At 40.8% G+C, this 25,141-nt stretch overlaps 1 protein-coding gene across 2 annotated transcripts in view; it reads left to right on the forward strand.

Moving 5' to 3' along the window:
* ASTN1 (astrotactin 1) overlaps nucleotides 1-25,141 on the forward strand; it is a 306,213-nt gene that overhangs the window by 224,437 nt on the left and 56,635 nt on the right. For both annotated transcript variants that reach the window (XM_073011748.1, XM_007989385.3), the window contains exons 15-16: nucleotides 6,285-6,389; nucleotides 8,296-8,484. In XM_073011748.1, the coding sequence (XP_072867849.1) occupies nucleotides 6,285-6,389; nucleotides 8,296-8,484 (294 nt within the window). The remainder of the gene's footprint in view (nucleotides 1-6,284; nucleotides 6,390-8,295; nucleotides 8,485-25,141) is intronic.

Raw genomic sequence — 25,141 nt, forward strand, 5'->3', positions numbered from 1 at the left:
ATGGGCATTCTAATACTATCTTCCTCACAGTATTGATATGAGGAATAAATAAATTCATATTTGTAAAGTTTTTAGAACAGTTCCTGACCCATAGTGAGATTTTTGTGTGTTGAATAAATAAATATTTAAAGGAAGAAAGAAAATAGTATGAAAACTATGAAGTAATATCTACCCTACAGAAAAGAAAGAGCAAGAGAAAAAACAATTAGATATATTCTGGACCAAGAATAAATCCTTCAAAATCAGTGACCCTATGAAATACTACATGCACACATACACACATCTGAAGAAATTAAATTGCAACCTCTGGACATATCTCTAAAGCCTGCATCTCCGGCATTAAGGAATCTAGTTTCCTTGTTGCCAAACCATTTCGGCAGACACATTCCGTGTGTGTGTGTAAAATGCCTTGAAGACATGTGTGGTGGAACATACAAATAGTATAGGTGACACACCGGTAATAAGATACATGGCTCTGCTTAAAGATCTGCAGGACACCTCTCTCACAATATAACTTATGGTAGAGGGAGGAGATTTTACTTCAGTTATGAGATAGCCAGAAAAAGTCCTGGATGTTACCTGAAGTTTTTGGGGAGGAGAGGGTGGATAGAGCTGAAAAATACCAGAAAAACATGTGGTTGACTCCCCATCTGTGGGAACAAGGAAAGATCTAAACCTGGTCCTCATTCACAATAGAAACTTCTTCCTCCACATGCCATTGGTCCTCTCCTAATTTGGCCCACTGAAGGTAAAAGGAATAGAAGGATGCTCAGATGGGACACTTTTATTTTGATGGTCCCGAGGCAGTCAAATTTAAGCTTCAGATCACTTTAACTCTAAAATCCTCTAAGCTAAATGTATGGGAATCTTGACCTGCCTACTTTTCTACCTTGTGTTTGTTTTTAACCTATTTTTGTTAAGAAGTGGTACCAGTTAAGCCAAGATCACATATTTCCTTTGATGTAAGCAGGGAATGGGTTTGTTTTAAAGCCCAGAATAACTGGAAGAATCTATTAAAGAGATATTTGGCCAAATCTTCCCCATGTTAACTCTAGTTCTGGGAACATTTTAATTTTATCTTTCCTAGACTTATACAGGGAATCTTATATCGTTTCACTCTATCTACTATTATAGGTCATAATTCCCATAAATTTAGTTTAGAGAATTTTAGAGCTAAAGTGATCTTAAGAATCTTCTATATCAGCATTTCCAAGCGTGTTTTTTTATTTGTTGTTTTTCTTATGAAAAGTCATAGCTCCATTCATAAATGGGTTCTGCCTTCAAATATGTTTGGAAAGAGTATCCTCCTCTCAGCAATACACAACACCTCAACATTAGAGAAGTTTCCTAGAAGCCCTGCAGTAAAGAAATCCTTTTCACTTTAAGCCAGCAATTCCCAAGTCCATTTAACTAGAGAATCATTTTCACACATAACACCTATTTCTATCTTGTAGAATTATCAGTTTGAAGAACACAGTAGAAAATACTGAACTACATGTCTTGTCTTGCTGCTGGCTTCCCTCTTCATCAAAATAACAGGACTTTTTGGTGTTGCATATTGTATGGAAATAAACAAAGACCAAGCAAACAAGAACAGGCAAAGGCTATTTATTTGGAGGCTTGCTATAGCCGTCATCACTTGTATTTTGGCAGAGACTCAAAGGCAGGCAGAGGAGTAGAAAAGCTTTAGAGAGAAAAAAAGGAAAGTCTTCAAGTATGCCCATATTGGAGGCTGTCGGTTGAGAAAGTTGTAGGTGGCTTAACTAGAAGTGAGCATCCTATGTGATTGGTTAGGGGTGCATATTGTACTTTCTCTGGTTGGACTTAAGTGGAACTGGGGAAAAAATAGGGAAGTTGTCAGCTATTCATCAAGTCTGGGTTGTTTGGTGTCAATTGTTATAGCAGTTAATTTTTGACTTCTTGGGCTGTTTGTTATAGATAGTGGTCTGATTTCCTATAAGTCTGACTTACAGATAGTAGACTGACTTCCTAGGCTGGTTACTCTAGATAATGGGTTGGTTTTCTGAGCTGGTTGCTGCGGATTGTGAATCAGAGTTCTATTTTTATATATAATCTGGCCGTTGTCCATTTGTGTATTCAGTCTTTCAGCTGAGAAAGGGAAGGAAGTCCAGAGGAGGTAGAGGAGGCTGCTGGCTGCATTCATAGGCCTGTTGGGTGCCACAGTCATTAAACTTATGTGAAGGTTTGGACCTCTGGGCTCTTTAGAATTTTTTAAAGTTCATCCAAAGGGGATGGACTCTTGGCTTTAGAACTTTGGGGCAATATACATATATCCCTGACATTTCAGATAAAACAACAAGAAAAAGCTAGTGTCTTCCCTCCCTCCCTCCCTCCCTCCCTTCCTGCCTTCCTGCCTTTCTTCCTTTCTTCCTTATTCTTTCTTTTTCTTGCTTCGAATATTGCCTGTAAAGTCTTTTCAGTTCTTCTTTTTTCAAACATAGGTAGGAAACATTAGTGTTTTTTTCTTGAGAAAACATAGTCAGAGATATTGCTTGAAAAATAGTCATTCGGCAGAAATGTGTCCCAAAATAATAAAATTTTTTTAAAAATTGAACCTGACTGTCAGACCTCTGAGCCCAAGCCAAGCCATCGCATCCCCTGTGACTTGCACGTATAAGCCCAGATGGCCTGAAGTAAATGAAGAATCACAAAAGAAGTGACAATGCCCTGCCCCGCCTTAACTGATGACATTCCACCACAAAAGAAGTGAAAATGGCCGGTTCTTGCCTTAAGCGATGACATTATCTTGTGCCTGGCTCATCCCGGCTCAAAAAGCTCCCCCACTGAGCACCTTGTGACTACCACTCCTGCCCGCCAGAGAACAACCCCCCTTTGACTGTAATTTTCCTTTACCTACCCAAATCCTATAAAACGGCCCCACCCTTATCTCCCTTCGCTGACTCTCTTTTCGGACTCAGCCCGCCTACACCCAGGTGATTAAAAAGCTGTATTGCTCACACAAAGCCTGTTTGGTGGTCTCCTCACACGTACGCGCATGACACTGACTGCCTGTCAAGGGCACCTTGAGAAAGTATGTCATATGGCTCACCTAGAAAATATATATTTTAAAATACCCCTTTCGTTTTAACTAACGGAATTATTATCTGTAAGTAGGCATGGAAAAACACTTCTAAGCATGAACAGTTATGTAACTGTTCCCTGACTATGGTGTGGCATAAATGCATCCAGGAGAAATGTTGATCAACTAAGTAATGGAGTTCAGTTGTTTGACTCATTCTGGGTGGATATGGAACACCCTACCCCTCTTCCCCACCCAACATCTGTGCTTGTTTCTTTATTTTATCTTCCCTCTGTTGTTCTGGACTAAAAAGCCCAGGAAGTTTTAACAAAAGCACTAATTAAGAAATGCCAAGTTTACGCAGTTAGGTATGATGAGAGAGAGGTAAGGAGGGTGATCATGATAAAATTATGGAGGCCATGTATGTGTATGATACTTTCTCTTTTCTCAAAGAACGTTTTTGTTTTGTTTTGTTTTGTTTTTTTTGAGACAGAGTTCCACTCTCTCACCCAGGCTGGAGTGCAATAGCGTGAGCCTGGCCCACTACAACCTCTGGCCCCTGGGTTCAAGCAGTTTTTCTGCCTCAGCCTCCCTAGTAGCTGGGACTACAGGCATGCACTACCATACCCGGCTATTTTTGTTTTTTCTTTTTTTTTTTTTTTTAGTAGAGATGGGATTTCACCATGTTGGCCAGCCTGGTCCCAAACTCCTAACCTCAAGTGATCTGCCCGCTTCGGCCTCACAAAGTGCTGGGATTATGGGCGTGAGCCACCGCGCCCAGCTTTCTCAAAGAACTTTTATGCCCATAATTTTATTTTGTTCTCACAACCTGCCTGTAAGGTAGATAGGATGAATACTATTATTTACACTTTTCATACATGAAAACACAAGTAAATGAGTGGCCTCCCCAAAGTCACACAACTGGTAGGAATCCAAACTGAAAAGAAAGCAAGAGATCATCTCACCTAAAACTCTCACCTTACAGATGAAACAACTGGGAACAGAAAATCCCTGGGCCAGGTAGCCAGAGAGGATAGTTAGGTTGTGAGAACAAGAAGTTACGGGTATGAAAGTGACGGTCATTTTGAAACTACCTACTGCAGCATCACAGCCAACCTTAGAGCTCAGGCTTTGTGATTTCTTTCCTGTTTCTTTTTCTCGTATGAAATAATTCAATTAAAGGTGACTTTGCCTAATAATTTGAAAAATTTTTATTTAATGGACTTATTTTTTTTTATAAGTAAACTTTTCAAACAAAAAGCAAAGCCGTTGAGCTGACCTAATTAGACAATACTTGTTATATTAAATAGTTCTACATATCATGCACATCTTATGCTCTCATAAAATGTACCTTTAAAGCATGTGACTGAAGTCTTAAACTTGTAAAGTTAGAATTCCATTTGTATGCTTTTGAAGTTAACGTGAAAGTTAAAAGCCAAAGTATGTAGTAGTATGACTGTTGGTAGTCACAAAGATTAACGCCCTAAAAGAATATTTGAAAGAAAAGAATACTAAAAACCTTCTCTTAGTTTCAGGTAGCTTACCTTTGATTGCCTAAGATAAAATTTAAGCAATTGATTCACTAAGCACGTTTCCTGACCTGTTTTCTTTTTGCCTTACCAAAAATTATTCCCATATGATTCACACAAAAATGAAAATTTGGCAGTTAGTCACCTAATTTGATCAGGGTTGACAAGCAGCTAATTAATCCTACCGACTCTTCATCCAGTTTAAGTATTAAATTAGTTGATTTAGCCTGAAAGAAACATGGGTCAAAATGGCAGGATAATTCACTACATATGTATTATTGCCATTATATTTGTAGATATGCACACACACCACACATTGTATGCATAATATATATAAATGTACTATATATTGCTCTTATATTTGTATGTATATAAATATGTACACACATATGCAAGTGTGTATATATTCCTATAACTTACACATATAGCAAAGATTAAGCATAGAAATAAAGCTAAAATTGGTTTTCTAAACCTAACAAGGCAACTTTTTTTCCTATGACCTAATTATTTTGTTTCGGTAGCATTTATATTTATAGTAATGGCTAGAATTCAAACAGGGTGACACTTTTCCTTCAAGGTACTCCAGGAAGAACAGCCCATTAATAACATCACTAAGAGGCTGTAAGGTTGTGTTTATTGAGAGTGACTTTGGACAACTAACTTAACTTCTCAGAGCCTCAGTTTTTCCATTAGTAGAAATGAGACAACACATGGCTATCACAATGTCTGGCACAGAGATGGCACTCAATATTTGGCTGTTCCTGCCACTTAATGATTTAGTCACCCTGATACTGTTCCTTCTGGTAAAGAAGAAATAAGCATGATCAGCCTGAGAGTAATTAAAACTTAAATACTGAACACAAATCAGTTAAACGAGACAGAAAAATCAATGTTATCAGGTATGTGAGCTGAGTCAATTACTGCAACCATTAAAAAGAGTAAAAATCGGGTGTATTACAGTAAGCCTAGGGTTTAATATAAATTTGCTATGGGGATATTATAGCAGAATGAGTAAGAACTGCCGCCTGGCCTCAGACTCATCTGGAGCCCCATCCTGGCTTACCTGGTGTCTTAGGGACCTTATCTTTTTTCAAACTATACTTTTATGCCCATAATTGTATTGTTCTCACAACCTGCCTATAAAGTAGATTGGATGAATACCATTATCCCCACTTTTCAGATATCAAAATGCAAACAAATGAGTTGCATGGCCCCAAATCATACAGCTGGTAGGAATCAGAATTGAAAAGGAAGCAAGAGGTCATCTCAGTTAAGCCTCTCACTTTACAGACAAAATGACTGGGCACCAAAAAGTCTATTTGCCAGTAGCCAGAGAGAGGCTAGTCAGGTTTTGAGAACAAGAAGTTATTGCGTATGAAAGTGAGTATCATTCTGAAACCACCTACTGCAGTAACATAGCCAGCCTTAGAGCCTCAATTTTCTCATTTAAAAAATTCAAATAATAACAACTGTCCCACAAGGATCAAATGGCTTAATATATGTATGCAAAGTGCTTAGCAAAATGCCTGGCATGGAGTCAGGGTTTAATACATGATAGCTGTTGTTACTGTGGTTCCAGAAATTCTCTTCATCAAAGAACATTTAATCATTTTCTCACAATTACAACACTTCTCCTCATAGACGTGGGTCATGCTTTTTGATTTGGGACTTATGAATCAGTCTCAGAACTGAGCTTACATCTCTTCTGTCCTTAGGGATGGTGAACTTCAGTGAAGTGTCTGGGTACCCTGTGCTGCAGCACTGGAAGGTCCGGTCTGTGATGTACCACATCAAACTCAACCAAGTGGCCATCTCTCAGGGTGAGCACTGCTGCGGCCTATCCTGCCCACCTTCTCTGGAACTTAGAAGTCCTTTCCAAGGGGAGAAGGCTTTGGTCCCATTGTCGAAGATGCAGCCTAAAATGTAGCTACTACATGAGGTGTGAGAGCTATTTACTCAGATTTATCCAAAAGAGCAGATGGCTAGAATCGGATTCTTTTCTAAGTGGAGATTACATTGCACATGTTACCTTGGACTACAGAAGAGAAGGAAAGGGCAAGACTGGAGCCAATGAAGGTATATTTTTTCCTGGGCTCATCCAGTATGTGGAGAGGATACATAAAAACAGACTTTTTACAAATTGACAGAATTAAGCATTCCAAATGCAAAGAACGTAATTTAGAGACTCCATACAATGAACTAAAAAAAGAGAGCAAGAAAGGGCGGGGAAGGAAAACCAGAAATCAGCCTAACACTCCTAAACAGCAAGTGAGTGAAATGAAGAGACTGAGGGATTGAGAGAGAGAGAAAGAGAGAGAGAGAGAGAAATAGATATTAGCTCGCTCTGTATAGTTAGTAAGTTAAGGAGTAGTGAGTTCCAAACTTACTTAGGGTTTTAGAGTCAGCAATAGGGAGGTAGAGCCTTAAGGCCAATGGGAGGAAGATAAATGATAGAGGACAAATAGAGAAGTTATAAAGTTAAGTGAGACAGAAACTCACAAAGGGTAAAGTTTTGTGCATAAAGATAATGCATTAAGGATATAGCACATTTTCATAGGACACAGGGGACTCAGAACTTTTTCTCTTTTAACACAAAAGAGTTCTTGGCAAGAAGTGATTGGGATGGGGACCTTACTGACAGAAACTCTTCTGGTGCAGCACATCTAGAAAGAACTAAGCTACTTTTCATTCTAGGAAAATACATTAGAGATTTTACTCCATTTCCATAGTCAGTGTGCACCCAGCACAGATGCTGTGCATATCAGGAGTTAACAATCAAATACCGCTGTTGCCACATGCCATTCAAAGTCATACAATGGTGTCACTGTGATGTGGATCTCAGCACTTGAAGTCTCAAGCTGAGCTAGACTTGACTTTGCCTTCATGGGAGACAAGTATGTAGAAGAGGAGATCATTAAAAGCTAGCCAGATCCAAAAGGTATTGGATTTGGAAAATTTACCATAGGCCATCTTTCAGACAGATATACAGTAATTCTCTTAAAGAGAGACAGCAAATCCAAGATTTGCCTGCAGGGTTGAGGGAGAGGAGGCTAACAAGTTTTCTTTTCCATTTGTCATTTCCCAGTCCTTTTATTTTAGAATTTCTGCAATAAAATAGGCGTGTATTAGTGACTTTTCTTTCCTTTCTTCTGTCATTGTCTTCTCATTGCCCATGTCTACGTCTGAAGGCAGTATTTTGCAATTGCCTTTTTTGATCACTACCCACAGTTAGAACACATTTTGTATCGTGACCTTGTGTGTACACATACTCCCACATGCACACAACAGAAGTTTCATGAAGCGATACTTTATCTTCATGATGTGAAATGTTCTCGACTGGTATTTGTGTTTCTATTTTAGACTATGCTAATTGTTTCTGCTTTTTTCAAATGCTATTATTTGAACTCACTAAATTGATTTAATGTCATGACCTGTGATTAAAAAAAGAAAAAACATTGATTTCAAGGGGGCAGGAGTAGAGGTTTGGCAACATTTTGCTTAACTTGGCACAAAGTTAATACAACCAACTGGCTTAAAAGATACTCACTTAGGAACTGAAATGTCTGATTTAGCTAAATGCAAACACTCACCAGACACTTCTAGCTAGCTCTCCCACATCACTTTGAGCCACACAGGCACTTCCATGTTTGGGACTGAATTGCCTGGGAATCTGTATACACAAAATGTGAGACCTCATTCTTACCCTTGGGTGATGCCTCTCCATAGCCCTCAGCAATGCTCTCCACTCGCTGGATGGGGCTACATCTCGTGCAGATTTTGTGGCGTTGTTGGACCAGTTCGGCAACCATTACATCCAGGAAGCTATCTACGGCTTTGAGGAGTCCTGTTCTATCTGGTACCCAAACAAGCAGGTCCAGCGACGACTCTGGCTGGAGTATGAAGACATCAGTAAAGGTGAGTGGCATGCTTGTTGGCAAATTCCATACCTCATGTCAGTACCGGCTGCCTGCATACAATCTATAAGACCGATTTTAAGGAGTGTGTAATAACGGGTCTTACTCAGATTTTCCCACAATGCTCTGTGCCCATCTTTAACATTCCCAAGATTTGGTTGCAAAAACCAAATCTCAAAATCAAAGTGTTTAGGGAATTTTAGATGCAGAATGGGGTCAAAACTGTAGGCTTACTATATTAGTTATCACAGAGAGAGTCCTCGAAAGATTCTTGCCAGCCACCATCCATTTTGCTACCCTAGGGAGGACAAAGTATCAGACTGCTTGTATAAAGTAAGAGAGAAGTAGCAGAGAGCATGATTCAGTCTCCAGGAGTCACACCCAACTCTGCCTGGAATCCCTTTATAGCAGCTACATACATAGTAAACCCCTTCTTGCTTCATCCTGCCCTCTGCGTAGGCTCATTTTTCCGACTGATTTGTGTTATGAGGGAATCTCTATTGGCCAAGCGTTTATATAGCTCTGAATAACAGCCTCACAAACAAATCTTTGTCTACTGTCTTGACAGCAAGTTAGTATTCAGTTCAAGTAAGTATAAGAAATTGGAATTTTTTTATACCTTCTTGATTCACTCTCTGGTATAGCAGACATAGCGGCCAGTGTATTTGTATCTGATCAACCAAGACTGCTTTAGAATTGCCATTCATGGAATTTCTCTTGGGTTTATCCTCATGGCATTCTGATGAGGCCAAGTTGTGGATATGGGACTTGCTAAAGGGCAAGTGATGAATTAGCCCAATAAAAACTCAAGAAATGGGTCATCTTAAGACTCAATGACCAAGGCAGGGCTCTTCTGAGACAAGGGACCTCTACTGTCAGCAGGGCTGCCACAGGGGCAAGTATGTCTCTGTGACTGAGATGCTCTTGGTTCTCTGAGCTCCACACAAATTCCTGTTTTCCCTTGCTCAAGAGGTAGCAGAGCTATGATGGTCTCTCCTCTGGCTGGGCACTTTCTCCCAGAAGAAACAAGAGATTTGTGTCTGGGCTACAGTGGCTGCAGTCATTCATTCCCCTCAAGCCTTGGTTCCTGTAAACTCAGAAACACAACCACAGGCTTCTGCTATCTCTTCAAACTTCAGGATCTTAACATTGTTCTGATTCCAATTTGCCAAGAGAGCAATGTAATATAAGCAAATGTAGATACTACCAGTTCCAGCTGGCAAAGCTTTCTTATGTTTTCATGCCAGAGCCTGAGGACTGAACCAGAGGGCTGAATCCTCTTCTATTTCTGTTTGCCAGTGGTTCAAGGATTGCCAGGGTCTCAGATTTCTGGGAGATAAGAGTCTGACCCTACCAAGAGCTCCTGGTTCTAGACCTTGCCTCTCTCCCAAGCAATGCAATGTCCTTAAGGTTAAATACTGAATCCAAGAGGGAATTCTGTCCACGGCCTTGGCATTATGCCCTGTTCTTCTTGATTGCAACCCTCTCTTGCTGCTCAGGAGCTAGTTTTGCCACAGTCTAAGTGTTGACTTTGGTTCTCTGAAATATGGTCTATATTAAGCTCCTTGCTTGTTACTAATCTTAAAAGACATTCAAACATTTTAGTAGGTCTACGTCAATCTCTATCTACCACCTTCATTCCTAAAACTTACTTCTAAGTTATAGGGTTTATGTGTTTTGTTCTTTAGTCTAGTTCTTTAAATATATTTCTCCTCCTTTGACATCCATTTCCTTTTATTCCAAAATGCTGCACGAGGGAATGTCACTGTTAAAGAATGATATATGCGTAAGACAAAGGGAGATATTCTTCTGTCCTGCTCTCTGAGAGGGCTGATACTGAACGAAACTTTACCCTAGGAGTGACAAGTGTGCTGCGAGGGCTATACCTTCTGTGACATGCAAGGGACACTATTTTTGGGCTTGAGTCCTTTGATTACATGTTATTGCCTGCTCTGACTTGAAAACCCTTCTAGTAAAATGAGTTTCTCTATTTCTTATTTCTGTACTTATGACCAGATACCTAAAATTATGTATGGATTGAATAGGAAAGGAACTTTACCAGGGTGAAGTGAAATGGAAAAAGCACAGGACTTAAGGATGGAAGTCTGGAGTCATCCGGGTGATATTGCTTTAGTCAATCATTTATCTGGACCTCGTCTGTAATGCCCTCTCTAGTTCTCCAGCCCCGACAGTTTAGGAATCCTTATGAATCTTCCTTTACATGGGATGTGTTCTCAGGTTAGGTATTCAGATAAAAGTCTCCCCTTCTCTCTACAAAGTCATAGAATTCTCATGAGTAGGTTTTTTGCTTTATGCAACTTTAAATTCTCAGAGCCACAGAACCACAGAGCCAAGCACATGGTAAGCACTCAAGGTGTTTGCTGTTGCTGTTGCTTTGTTGTCAGTGACAGTGGTGATGGTGGTAGTAATGGTGTAAAAGCCCCCCTGAGGTGGTGACTTCCATGTGGGTTTTATTGCAGATATGTAACTTGCTTTAGTTATGCCTGACTGAGGAAAATTCAGAGATGGGTGTTTTGGGCCAGATCTTCGGAAGGCAGCCTCCCATTCAACAGGCACTTATTTGTCGTGCTAACACTATGTGGTTTGCCATACCAACGTTGAGGATCATCTTGCTCAAGATAAGTCTGATGAAGCCTGTCTTAGTTTTTTTTTTTTTTTTCCGAGACAGAGTTTCACTCTTGTTGCCCAGGCTGGAGTGCAATGGTGCGATCTCGGCTCACCCGCAACCTCTGCCCGGGTTCAAGTGATTCTCCTGCCTCTAGCTGGGATTACAGGCATACACCACCACGCCCAGCTAATTTTTGTATTTTTAGTGGAGTCGGGGTTTCTCCATGTTGGTCAGGCTGGTCTGGAACTTCCGACCTCAGGTGATCCACCCACCTCAGCCTCCCAAAGTGCTAGGATTATAGGCATGAGCCACTGCACCTGGCTTCTGTCTTAATTTGTTTTTACAGAGCAAGTAAAACATTTCAGAAACGAAATTTTCAACCTCCCGTCCCCATGTCTAACCTTACTCCGATCTTCTCCCATCGTTCTTTGCCCACATGCCACAGAAAATGTCGGGAGGTTCTTCCTCTCCAGACTAACTTCTCCACCTGCGTGCTGGCACCCATCCCTCCCTGCTTCCTCTAGACCTCACTCCTTCATTACCCTCCTCCTTTTTAATCTTTACAACCTCTTCAGTCACTGAACTCTCTCTTCTGCAACCTTGTATCTTCCTAAAAAATAATCCTTTTATAAACACACACCCCTCTTTACCGCTGTTCCTTTTCAATGTATTAGCACCTCATTTCTTACGAGGGTAGTTTATACCTCTTTTCTCTACCTCCTCACCTCCAGTTCACTCCTCAAATTATCACTTTCAGCTATTTTGCTCTACAAAAACAACCCTGGGAGAAGGAAATCTACCCTAGGGCTTCTTAATTGGAGATTCCCTGATGTCAATCCTGTGACCATCCCATGTGTCTCAGCAGAAGACTGTGTCCCTCTTGACCAGGGCAGCTTTCTTGAAAATCCTCTTTTCCTTGATGCCCCAGATGTAATTCTGTGCAGATTCTCTTCATAAATCTTTGGCCTTTATTTCTCTTTTTTTTTTTGTGCGCATACTCCTCTAAAGAAACCATATGCATCTTGGTCATTTCATGGGTTTTGTCCTTAGTGAGTCTCTCCCTCCTATTGTTGGGCACTGTCCTTTTGCAGCCACCTCCACTGGCGCTCCTAATTCTCTCCTTTTTTCTGAGGCTTGAAACCTCCTTTGCTCTTGAGTGTTTAGTATTTCTACCTGGAAATTCTCCAGGCACCTCAATGATGGATGCTTTCTGTTCCCCGTAAGTACTACACTGTAGTAGATTTGTGAACTCCATTGATGGGTCACAGTGTGGAGTGAGGATTCCTTCTTGATCCTCCTCTTTACTCTCCACATTAAACCATTACAAAGTCCTTTTCACCACCTAAGTATGTCTTCAACAGGGTCTCCCATTCTCCGTTTCTTCAAGGTTCTCAAAAACTATTGCAATCACCCCGTCATGTATCTCTTCCTCTTTAGTTTCCTGCCACTCCACTCCATTCTACATTCTACAATTCACCGTCTGTTATCTTTTTTTTTTTTTTTTTTTTTTTTTTTTAAGACAGAGCCTTGCTCTGTTGCCCAGGCTGGAGTGCAATGATGCGATCTCGGCTCACTGCAAGCTCTGCCTCCCAGGTTGATGCCATTCTCCTGCCTCAGCCTCCCGAGTAGCTGGGACTACAGGCACCTGCCACCATGCCTGGTTAAATTTTTGTATTTTTAGTAGAGATGGAGCTTCACCGTGTTAACCAGATGGTCTTGATCTCCTGCCCTCATGATCCGCCTGCCTCGGCCTCCCAAAGTGCTGGGATTGCTGGTGTGAGCCCCTGTGCCTGGCCTGTTATTTTTAAATGCTATTTAATGACATCACTCCTCAGCTTGAAACCCTTCAGTAACTCCTTTCTGCCTTCTCAGCACGAACAACTGACTACACTCCCTGTATTAGTTTTCTGTGGCTGCTGTAACAAATTACCACAAACTTGGTGGCTTAAAAAAGCACATATTTATGTTTCTTAGAGTTCTGGGGGCCAGAAGTCCAAACTCAGTTTCGCTGGACTAAATTCAAGGCACCACCAGGGCTCATTCTTTCTGGAAGCTCTAGGAAAGAATCTCTTGCCTTGTCCTTTCCAGCTTCTAGAGGCCACCTGCATTCCTTAGCGTGCGGCCTCTTCCCCATCTTTAAAGGGCATCACTCCAGTCTCTGAGCCACATAGCATTCTCTATGACTTTGACTCCTCCTGCATCCCTTTTATAAACACCCTTTTGATTGCATTGGGCCCACCCAGATAATCCAAGATAATCTCCCCATTTCAAGATCTTTAATTCAATGACATTTGTAAACTCTTCTTTGCCATTCACAAGTTCTAGAGATTAGGACTGTGGGAGCCATTTTTCAGCCTACCACCCCCTCTCACCTCTCCAGCCATTGCATCACTGACTGCTACCTACCCCGAGTACCCTCCACTCTAATGACATAAGGTTGCCTCTGCACAGTTTAGGTCCCTAGAGACTTCCTTCCTGCTTCAATCCAAGGTCACAGATTTGCTCTCTGAAGTCTCCACCACTACTCTGTCTTACTCAGAAATTTTCTCTCTTGAATGCTTCTCTTGTCCTCCACTTGAAACTCTCTTGTCCCTTTGTGTCTGTTCTGTTGCGTAATTCCTAGGGGCATCTATCTCTCTTTCCAGGCCCTGAGGATCAACACATTAGTTTTCCTGGCTATGGTTTATGTTTCTTGCTTGCATTTTTCTTTCACCTCCTAAAGTTCTATAAGTTGCTAGACCTTAAATAATTAAATAATATCCTGCCAAATGTCAGGCCCCATCATGGGTCCAGGACTAAGATTTCCCTAGTTTGAAAGAGGGCATCAAGGTTTTTCACACTTCCAAGACTTGGGGCATGTGATTCTCAATCTATGTAACCTGCCCTCCATTCTACCATCTCCTCCTTCCCACTCTTCAAGAGCTAGCTCCAACATCACTCCCACCAAGCCTCCCCTGACACTCAGACAGGGTTCTCTGCTGCCTATTTTATGCTCTCACGGCTCTTCATATGCATCCTTTGGCAGCACTCTCCACATTTCCCTGGATTGTCATTTCCCTGCACGACTGTCTTCCATAATAATAGACTTGACAGTATTTACCATATTTCTCTTTTTTTTTAATTTCAAAAGTTTATTTAAAGTAATCAAAATGCAGAAAACAGAATAAAATGAAAAGTAAATCTTCTTCCCACTCTTATTTCCCAGTAATCAAGTTCCACTCCCTAGAGGCAATCAGGCAACCACTGCTACCAGTTTATTGTCTATCCACCCAAAGATAGTCTATTCCTAGCCAATGGAAGTGAACAAAGCAAGCTTTAGAAGAATAGATATACTAGGGTCTTTCCGTAAAATTATAAATACATATATATTTAATTATGTTATCCTTTTTCTCAAAAAATATATATTTATATATAATGTATGTTATATATGTATATGAGTTTGTGTGTATATTTATGTAATATACACATACATACAAACATGCATATTTATAGAGAAACATGAACATGTAATCTCAAAATAAATTATCTGTTTGCTCCAAGATTAGAGATATGGATGAGGGACTTTTATTTTTTGGACTAAAAACTTCCAAATTGCTTTTCCCACAAGCATCTGCCACTGTTATAATAAAACTCTTTTAAAAGATTGAAAAGTATATTCTGAAAGTTTATGTTATCCTGAGTTAACTGTATCAGTGAGGTAACTGATAACAAAGGAAAACATACTTTTTTATCTGCAGAAAGCTGAGCTTTGGACTGAAGTCTGGGAGGAATTACAAAACGATATGACCACGTCTTATTAATCTTTCAGTCTTCATCCCTGACACAGTGCCTGGCATGTAATTAACATCCACATTTTGTTAAAGGAATGGATCCTTTATATTTTCTTACTTCATGAGAAACCAGTAAAGAGATATAGATCTGTATATCCCAGAGAAATAGCCAGGAAAAAAGGAAACCTATTTTAAATTAGAACTTTCAGGGGTTTAATTGTACCTCAACTGATGTGCTAAGCACGGTACATTTTTTTTCTTTTTCTTTTCTTTATACTTCATTCAAGAGTAGATTTCTTTGGGTCTTTCTTCCCTTCCTTTTCCAATATCACTTTCATTGTTGCTTTAGATTTGACTTTTGCCATCACCTTTTCTTGCTATTGCTTTTGGTGCATATCAGTGGGGTTATCTGGGTGGACAAATTGTAATAAGCAAGCTCTTCCATTCCACTGCAACTTCTCATTCGTAATCCACATTTTTTCTACATAATCCATCTTTTTTTTCTGGCTAGTTTCTTCCTTCCCATCAGGAAAGCTGAGAAGAATGATTCGCTCTCCCTCTGAGGCACAAGCTTAGTTCATTCTCTAATGTGACACTCAGGCTCTAAGCAGCGGTAAATCAGAGTCAAAGAAAGGAGTAAACCAGCTACATGGCATTGTATTTCCAGCAGACAAGATGCCATGTCTTCCACGTTTGCATGTGGATAAAGCCCAGGAAGACTAAATTGGTTTCTCTCCCAAGATAGTAAACAGACCTCTGCTTTGGCTGAACCAAAAACAACAGCCGAATCAGCAATGCCTTCTAATCCTGCTCTGTGATTGCTAGTCAGCCTAGACCTGTCCTTGTGTATTTGAGGCTGATGTAGTTCTTAGGCTAACTTGCTTCATTGTAACATATGTCATAAAAATGACACAAATTTATAGAAATCCAATGAGGAGTCATAACCAATTTCTAAAAGGCTTTACGTTTTACAACCCCAAAGTTGCAAACTAGCTCCAAAGGATCTTTCTATATACATTTACAACAACAAAGTTAGCACTCAAGTAGCAAAGCAATTATGGCATATAGTTATTTTCTCTAAATGATTAATTAATTCATTCATTCAACAAATGTTTGCTGAGGGCCTGCTACATGCAAAGCCCTGTAGTGAGCAGAGAGGGGATTTAGAGAAGGCAGCTGTTCAATGACATTCACAGGCAGACAGGCCTGATGAAGGTGCTGCCACAGCGAAGCCCACTGGTGTCATAGACAGAGCCTCCTGAAGACACTCTAAAGCTTTCCTAAACATATGTGTGAGGATTTAATTTGAGTCTCCAAGTCCCTTGGCTCTGATGCAATGAGTCCGGAGTAAACTAGATATGTAGGTTGAGGGAGAAAGTTACTAAGAATAATATTACCAAATAGCTACCTTTTTTTTTTTTTTCTTTTTAAGCACTTACTTTGAGCAGGCACTTTGCTAAGCATGTTATATCACCTTTTTCATTTAATCTTCAAACATACATATCATTTAAGTCTTACCCTCCCCATTTTATAGATTAGGAAATAATAATAATGAGAGCTTAAATAATGTGCATGTGGTCATAGAAATAGTAAGTAATAGAGTCAGGATTTAAAAGAATGCCTTGGCCGGGCACGGTGGCTGATGCCTGTAATCCCAGCATTCTGGGAGGCTGAGGCGGGCAGGTCACGAGGTCTGAAGATCGAGACCATCCTGGTTAACATGGTGAAACCCTGTCTCTACTAAAAAATACAAAAAAAATTAGCTGGGCATGGTGCCAGGCGCCTGTAGTCCCAGCTACTCAGGAGGCTGAGGCAGGAGAATGGCATCAACCCAGGAGGCAGAGCTTACAGTGAGCGGAGATTGCGCCACTGTACTCCAACCTGGGTGACAGAGGGAGACTCCTTCTCAAAAAACAAACAAAAAAAAGAATGCCTTTACCTACTGAGATGGACTGGGAATCGCTTCTTGCCTTTTAGCCTGCCAATTGCACAAAAACAGATCAAAGTAGAAAAGTTTGTGAACAAAATGAGGTAGAATAAGAAACAATTGAAGCCAGGAAACTGGTCAAAGGTAAACCCACCGTGGACCAGAAATCAACCCTAGGTAGGTTTCATGGTGATCCACTGCCATTAACTCTTAGCTTTTTGTATTTTTGAGTGTTGTGGGATTTATTTTGGCCATGATCCATAATGACGACACAGTTGTTGGAATAGTTTTTGTCTCTTATCCAACAGTGCTTCTTAAAATGTAATACGCATATGTATCACCTAAGATCTTGTTAAAATGGAGATTCTAATTCAGTAAGTCTGGGTGGGTCCTGAAATTCTGCGTTTCTGACAAGCTCCCAGATGATGCCAAAGCTGTTAGTTCCAAGACCACATTTTGTATAGCAAGTCTATATATTTTTCTTGAAGACCTGCAGGCAGTGGGTTTTCTTACTGTCTTTTTTCATCCTGTCTAATACAGAAACTTCGACACTGGAGCCATGGCACAGTGGTCTCCAGGGTTATGCCCTGATGTTAACTCCACAGAGGAGTGTCAGGCAGGAGGACTATCCTGAGTGGTTTTCACTTTGGACCAAGGCTTTTCTTTGATTAGGCCATTGATCACTAGGCTTGTGTGCAGAAAATAGTTTGTGTGCAGAATTGAAGAATTGAACTATCTAAAGCCCTCAGGCACTGAAAGGAATTGGAAACATACCAAAAATCAGTATTAAAGGCAATAAGCTGACTTTTTTATTTAATAGCTTTGTACTACTCTAGGCAACACTGTCCTAATCTTACTATCTCAGGAAATCTCTGTCTAGGTTGCTAAAAGCAGTATTCAAATGAGGCCTTCATTTTTTCCTCTAGAAAGTTTTTGAAGAGTTTTGCATCCTAACCTGGATAGTATTTTGGTTGATGGGAAAATTCTAGTGCTGATGAAAGCTCCTTTCATATAATTATGAGCCTGACAATAGTAACGTATTGTCTCTACCATACAATTTTGTAGTTAATTTTATCATATTCTGGACTATTCCCAACTACTCCAGATATGTAAACTTTGCCTTCAGAACTTGATTGATTGCTTCCTGGAATGGGCTGCTCATTTATTTATTTAACACCTTCTATATCTAATCATTGGACTAGGCTCTGGAGCTATGATAATGAATGATGCAAAAACTTTTCTGGCTTTTCTGGAGCTCATATCCTAGTGAGAAGAGAGAGAAATGTCAAGGAATAAATAAACGAAAGCAATAATTTCGGATACTGATAGATGCTTTGAGGAAGCTGAAGCCAGTTGACGTACCAGAGGTTGACTGGAGGACTGGAGTAAATCCAGTTGGCCAGCACAGAGAAAGCCTCAGTGACAGTGATTTTGAGCTGAGACTTGAAAGATAAGGAGCTGGTCATGCAAAGATGGGAAGCAGAACAATCCAGGCAGATGAAATAGCAAACGCAAAACCCTTACAATTGTTTTCTGAATTCCCATAGCTCCTAGAATAATGTAGGACCTATAGGGAATAATTGCTAACTATCAGAATGATAACCAACATGACTGTGGAAAAGAGAGAAGCGTAGATCCCCGGATGGGGTATGTAGAGAAGAAACTCTATTTATGGCCAAGCTAAACTGGGGCCAATTTGTTTAGCGCATTTTCTTTTATCCAACATGTAGCTCAATGTGCAACTGGGCTGGCCATGGAAATACAGACCCAGGAGAAGTAAGCATATGGCTAGAGGCTAAATAGTACAAGACTATTTACCAGGCATATTATCTTGATTAAGTTATAGGCTCCAATCCACCACTAATTATCTCTGCAGGAAATGTGTTAAGGAAAAAAAAAAAGTCACAAGATAAAGGGTAAGGGAAGAGAAGATTCTACATCAGATGTGAGAATCTGAACTTGACATCATTGGGTTTTTCCCATCTTTTGGGGTGAGTACTTCATGTCCTAAGCAATAAAATGTCTATACAGTAGTCCCCTTTATTTGCAGGGAATCTTTTCCAAGACCCCCAATGGATGCCTGGAACCTTGAATAGTACTGAACCCTACATATACTAGGTTTTTCTTTTTTCTTTCTGTGCCTACATACCTATGACAAAGTTTAATTTATAAATCGGTAGATTAACAACCATAACTGATAATAAAATAAGATAATTATACTGTAATAAAAGTTAGATGAATGTGGTTTCTCTATCTCAAAATGTCTTATTTTACTTATTTCTGGACTGAAGTTGACTATAATTAGCTGAAGTGGCAGAAAACAAACCTGATGATATGGGGGCCTGCTGTATTGCCCATCCTACTCTAAGACAACATGTTGAGGGAAAGAGTACTAGATTGGGGTCTGGGAGAACTGGGTTTTTTGTTTCAATTGAGCCAGTAGCCAAGCAGCTGACTTAGAGTAAATTATTAACCCTCTTCAAAATAATTTTCTTATCTGTATAATAATGAAATTAGATTATACTTAGAGTTTCTTCTAGTTCTAATGTTCTGTGACTCTATAAACTCAGCAAATGATTTCTACTTCTGATAAGGGAATGCAGCCATTTAATACTGCCTGACTCAAGGTTAAATAGGTTAACTCGGTTGATATTGCAATGGAAGTAGTTGAATGTAGTTGTCTGTAGCAAGGATTTATTATTAGACAGAATTGCTTCAAAATTTTTCTTAGATATGGTTCTTGAGAAGTTTACTTAATGGCTGTGAGCCTCAGTTTCCATGTCTGTAAAATAGGGTTAGCAATACTTATATTAAAACGTTGTACCAGGATTGGATATAATTATACATAAAGCACAATGTCTAGTATTTTTTAAGTGTTCAGTGCATTGGGACTCATTATTACTACATTACTATTATTAGTGTTATTTGAATGAAATTTGAAACTCATCTCCCTATTTTTGAACAAAATAGCAACTGATAAAAATTTAAAAGAGATGTTAGTAAAACTTGCCCTGGGTAAAATTCACTCTTTGTACAACACATATGTATATTGCAGAAGTCACAAATCGCCTACTAACTTGTGGTTAGTGGAACAGAAGGGTCAAATCTCCATTCCAAAAATCAGGATCAGGATCACCTCCTTTGCCAACCATATTCAGACCTTGTTGTAGCCAGTTTTATTGGAAAAGATCAGGAAACAAATACCACTTCTCCCACCCATGTGAGAATTTTTTTTTTTTGCAGTGGGGGCTGGAGTGGACACTGTAAGAATGTGCTGTCTGTGGAAAAGACTCCCAGGCTGGTCTCAAACTCCTGGCCTCAGGATCCTCCCGTCTCAGCCTCCCTGGGGAAGCTTTTTGATAAGTAGCCTGGGGGTTACTCCCTTTTAAGTGCAAAGGAGCTGTCAGGCACATCCTCCAAAGGTGGGAAAAATAAAAGTGCCCAGCTGTGTCAGCTTCCCTGTGACCTATGACACAAAGTCTGCACCGGCAGGTTCCACAGGCGGCATACAAATGCAGGTGCAGATACCTCTGGTTCCTCACAGCGGAGACTCCGGCTCCATTAACAACCCAGTTTCAACAGAAGTGCAAATGGGGGCTGAGAGATAACATTAGTAGTTTTGTGTTTTTGTTAGGCTTATTTATTGTCCTGATTTCAATGAACAATCCTGCTTTAGAGAAACACTTTTATATTCTCTGAGGCATAAGAGGGTCAACAATTGTTGAAAGGTTGGGGCCATGTTCACAAATCTCTGAATTCTCTTCCTACTCCTACCCCATCTCCTGCAATGCATTTTACCATGTACAGCATCTAGCAGGCAGGCAGTTAATATTTTTTGAATACATGAGTGAATGCCATATTTTTTCTCTTCTTCTTCTGTTTCCCAGAAATGATAGTGTGTCGCTTAAGAGAGCATCTCCCCAAACACCCTCCCCTCCAACCTCCTGGCAGCAGCTCACCCTTTTATCATGCTGAAGGCGGTCTTGTTCCAGCTGCTCATCCCTCCTTTCATATCTCCATGTTTGCTGTTTTATGTGTGTTAGGTTAGGTTGGGGATGGGGGATAGATAATGTGATGTCTGGGAATTTGACATTAAAAGAACAAACTGGACATAAAAACCAAGTGATTAAACACAAGGTGAGACCAGAATTAATTATTAGGACCTGGGTTAGATCCATTTGTGTACCTCCAATTAGTGATTGTTATTGTAAGTTTCCAGCTACCAGTTAATGTTGTAGGAGTCAACAATAGTCTTTCTTTTACTACCTTTTTTATATTTTCCTTTCTTTTACAAAGTGAGTAGGAAAGTTTTCTTTGCAGAAGGTGAGGGAGCATAACATGCAACCTGTGTTTAAACTGAAACAAAAGGCACAAAAATACTTTGACCTAAACCAACAAATAATGGAACCCCTTTCATCTAAGCTGTTGTTCATTTGGCCACTAGCCATTTTCTGTCCATTTCTAGTTTACATTCCTCTGTTGTCAGAGACAAGGTTTCCCTGAATCTCATGGAACTCTTTGAAAGTTGGTTCATTCAACAGAAGATATAAGTTAAAGGAAAAGTACAAATATATAAGAAAAAACTAATGTTAAGGAAATCAGCAAGAAATGAATCAGGTAAGTAACTCATTTTTTGAAAATGAGGGCAGTCACATCATTTTCGAATCTGGCCCTAATGGCCAGCTACTCTACGAAATGCAGGTAATCAATGTATTAATCAATGCTACACTAGTCAAAAGCTGCAGAATATATCATTTCAGTCTCTTACTGATAAGTAGACAGTTTTCCAATCTGATTAACTTCTCTATCTTGGAAATTTCCAGATGAACTTTGTCTTTGTTGTTGACATATTGCTATCTGCAGAGTCACTGGTACGTAGGCCTCAATAAGCAGCACCTTGAGGGAAATCTATGAATTCCTTTGCAATAATGATGTTTATGCATTCATTCAAAAAGGTGTATTGAGTGTTTATTATATATAGATCAGGCACAGTGTTAGGTACTAGGAATGCAGTGGTTAATAAAAGAAGACTTATAAACCACCATGGAATTCTAGATGTTGAGGGCAAAGCTGACAGCTGGTGAGCCAGTATCCATAGGACAGTGTTGCTGAGCCCTCAGCAGGACCCATGGGAGAAGCAGGAAAAACTGTTGTAAGACCCAGAACACGCTCCCCACATTCATAGTTCATCCCATTTCTTGGGAAGTTTCCAGGAGGCAAGATTTGGTTTGCAAGTACCAAAGTGCCTATACCAAAGGCAGCTGCTCTCGGAGAGACCCCAAAAGGCACTGTAAGGGGAAACAAGTGGGGAGGTGTGGGGAACTTTGAAGGAAAGACCTTGCAACGTAAGGCATTTCTGGGGAGAGGATTTATCCAGCTAGATTAGGCCATTCCCAGGTCATGTGGGATGCCCGGACCACTCCCTTGCAGTTTTATGAAGGATTGCTAGAGGTCCAGTGGCTGCCCACTGAGGCTGGAGTGGGGACAGTACCTGTCTAAACAAGTTCATACTCTGGGACTGAGAAAGCAGTCACCCTTATCTCCACCTAAAGCCCACTGTAATTAGAAAGCAGGAGATGGCTGCACTAAGTCATAACCATACAAAGCCCATCAGCGTGTTTAAGCCTGGCAAGGGAGAGCAGCATTCCTCTCGTTTAGAATGTAATATTACAAAAGCCCTCAGTTTAGAGCAATTGCAAAAACTAAGCAAGTTCAAGCGGGCCTTAAAATGTTTTTGCTTTTGCATATTAAAAAGAAAGAAAAAGAAAAGTAGAAAGAAGCATTTCTCCAGCTCAATTTCTCGATAAATCTGCCAGTTAAAATATGTGCTTTGTAGGTGAAAAGTGAGTGCCAGGACCAGGGGAAACCAGCGTTAATAGGGTAAACCCGCCGCCGGCACTCCCCTGACATTCTTCACTGTCCTTGGGGTTTTTCTTCAGTCAGGTTTATTCCGCAGAGGCGGCTTATAAAGTCACGCTTTATGTGTGCCTCCATTGCCCATGCAGGCTGCCCTGGTCCCTCTTGTCAGTTTATTATAAACCTAGTCGATTACTGTGGTAATTGGTTCTATATATATTGATGTGTTTGGGGGGCATTTTCAGCTTTTTGTATTTTTATTTGGTCTGTTTTGCTTCTTCCCTTAGAGAGCAGGGACTCCGTCTCTACCTCTTTACAACTCCCGGTGGGTGTTGTGATAGATTCTGCTTGCAGTGGGTTCATATTCAATACTGACCACGGTAAGGTGGATGAGGATAATCAGGAAATGCCAGCTGCCAGCCTTTACTGGTCTATGAATCTTTTACACTGTAGAGTAGAAACAAGAAGTGAGCTTCCTTCAAAATTCCCACACTACTCTTTCTTTTGGGGGTAAGTAATATGTTGGGATCTGCATAGAGCACGTGTCCTGCATTCCTTGGGCTGGTAGAGATCATTAATGATCTACAGTTAAACATAAAGGCAAAATGAAACCGAAGAAAATCTCTTTCATAATTCAATCAGTTATTCTTTCTTAAAATGCTTGTTCTTCTTTATGAGTCATTTAGTGACCATGTACTGAGTATCTAACGTGTGCAGGTTTGGGGCAAACAACACCGCACGAGAGCCATAATCCCTGCTTTGTTAGAGTGGGCGTGAAGGAGACAGAATATTAAAAAGAAAATAAAGAATTCACAAAATATTATGAGTGTTGGATGGGCTATGAGGGTAATGAATAGGATGCTATGATGGATAACAGGGGCAGTGGCCCCCTTTAAAAGGGGTGGTCAGCAAAAGCTTGGCTGAGTAGCACTTATGCCAAGATGTGGACGGTGAGCCAGAGGACAGATGTCCTAGGAAGAGGAAATGGCCAATGTAGAAACCTGTGGTGGAGAAGGCTGGTGGGGTTGGGGCAGGACGAGTAAGGGAACAGTGGCCCAGCTGGAGGCTGGGAAGGCTGAGGTTGGCTATGCAGGGCCACACAGACCCCAGCTAGGCTCCTGGGTAAGAAGCCACCAAGAGGAATGCACCGCTTAGATTTTTGTTCTTTGAATCCCTCCTGCACTGGATGGAAAATGGCTTCAGGGGAAGCCACAGTGGACACAGGGACACCATTTAGTGACCTAAAGCAGTAATCTGGACAATGGAAAAGAAAGGACACAGAGAAGAAAGAAAAGATCTAGGTTTGTTTAGGGGATAGAGAAACTTGGCAATAAAGTGAGGCTTGGGGAGGGAAAAGCAGAGGAAGAGGAACCAAAGAATTCCTGATATTTGCTTGAGTAACTGATTATGCAGAAGTGCCAGTTACTGTAATAATTTCAGAGCCAATGAGAAGGAACACATTGGGGGAGGGTGAGCAATAAAGAGCTTCATGTAGGCCTGTCAATTTTGCGTTGCCATAGAGACATCTAAGGGGAAAAGTCAAGGAGGCCATTGGATTTGCCAGTCGGGAGCTCAGAGGAGAGGTCAGAGCTGGAGATGCAAATCTTTGAGTTCTGGAGAATTCAACTAGTATCTAAATCCCTGCGGATAGATGAGTTTATCTAAGGAGGAAGACAGCGAAGAGAAATAGGCTCAGGACCCAGCCCTGAGTTGTTCCCACGGTAAGAGGTAAGATAGAGGAAAGGTTGGGGTAGAGGGTGCCGCAAAGAAGACTATGAAGAAAGAGTCAGGAGATGGGAGGATCACAGGAGGGCTGCAGTGACAAAAGGAGTGAGCAGCTGTGTCTTGTGTGGCTGAGAGGCAGAGTGAGATTAGTAGGTCAAGCCTACTAATTATTGCCAAGTTCACTTGGAGAATAATAAAGTATTATAACTGCAAAAGCTCTGAGAAATAGTTACGATGGAAATAGATACGCAGGAGTTTAAAATTATTATTTTTGACATACACTGTTTTTCTCACCACCCTGTGAAGTGAGAAGGTAGGTTACATTCTATGACTCTGTTTGGTGAAGGCGTGTGGTGAGTTGTGCCCAGTCATGAAGGGCACCTTGTAGAACAGAGCTTTGTCCCTTGAGTTTCTCCAAGACGAGTGTGCTGTCCCACATGTGAGGATGCTGGCAGTAGGACCAGTCCACACGCAGGACATCTGTCCACAGACCCCGTGTCCTTGCACTGCGGCTCTCTCTCTCATCTGCTGGTAGCCCAGCACCCCTTACTCCACAGGGCAGAACTGAAACTGGAACCCAAGGCTTCATAGTTCACCATCCTTCCCTCCCAAAGCAGTGCATTTGTTTCCCCTTCTGCTAAAACCCAGGAGAACTCCAGAGGCTTGTCCCACTGCCTGGGCATGTCTTTGGCTTCTGGATCTGCCCACACTGCTGCCCCAGGATAAGCACGTCTTCCCATGGGGATGCCAG

Source organism: Chlorocebus sabaeus, chromosome 25 (genome assembly GCF_047675955.1).
Source record: "Chlorocebus sabaeus isolate Y175 chromosome 25, mChlSab1.0.hap1, whole genome shotgun sequence".
In the NCBI taxonomy this organism is placed as follows: Eukaryota; Metazoa; Chordata; class Mammalia; order Primates; family Cercopithecidae; genus Chlorocebus; species Chlorocebus sabaeus.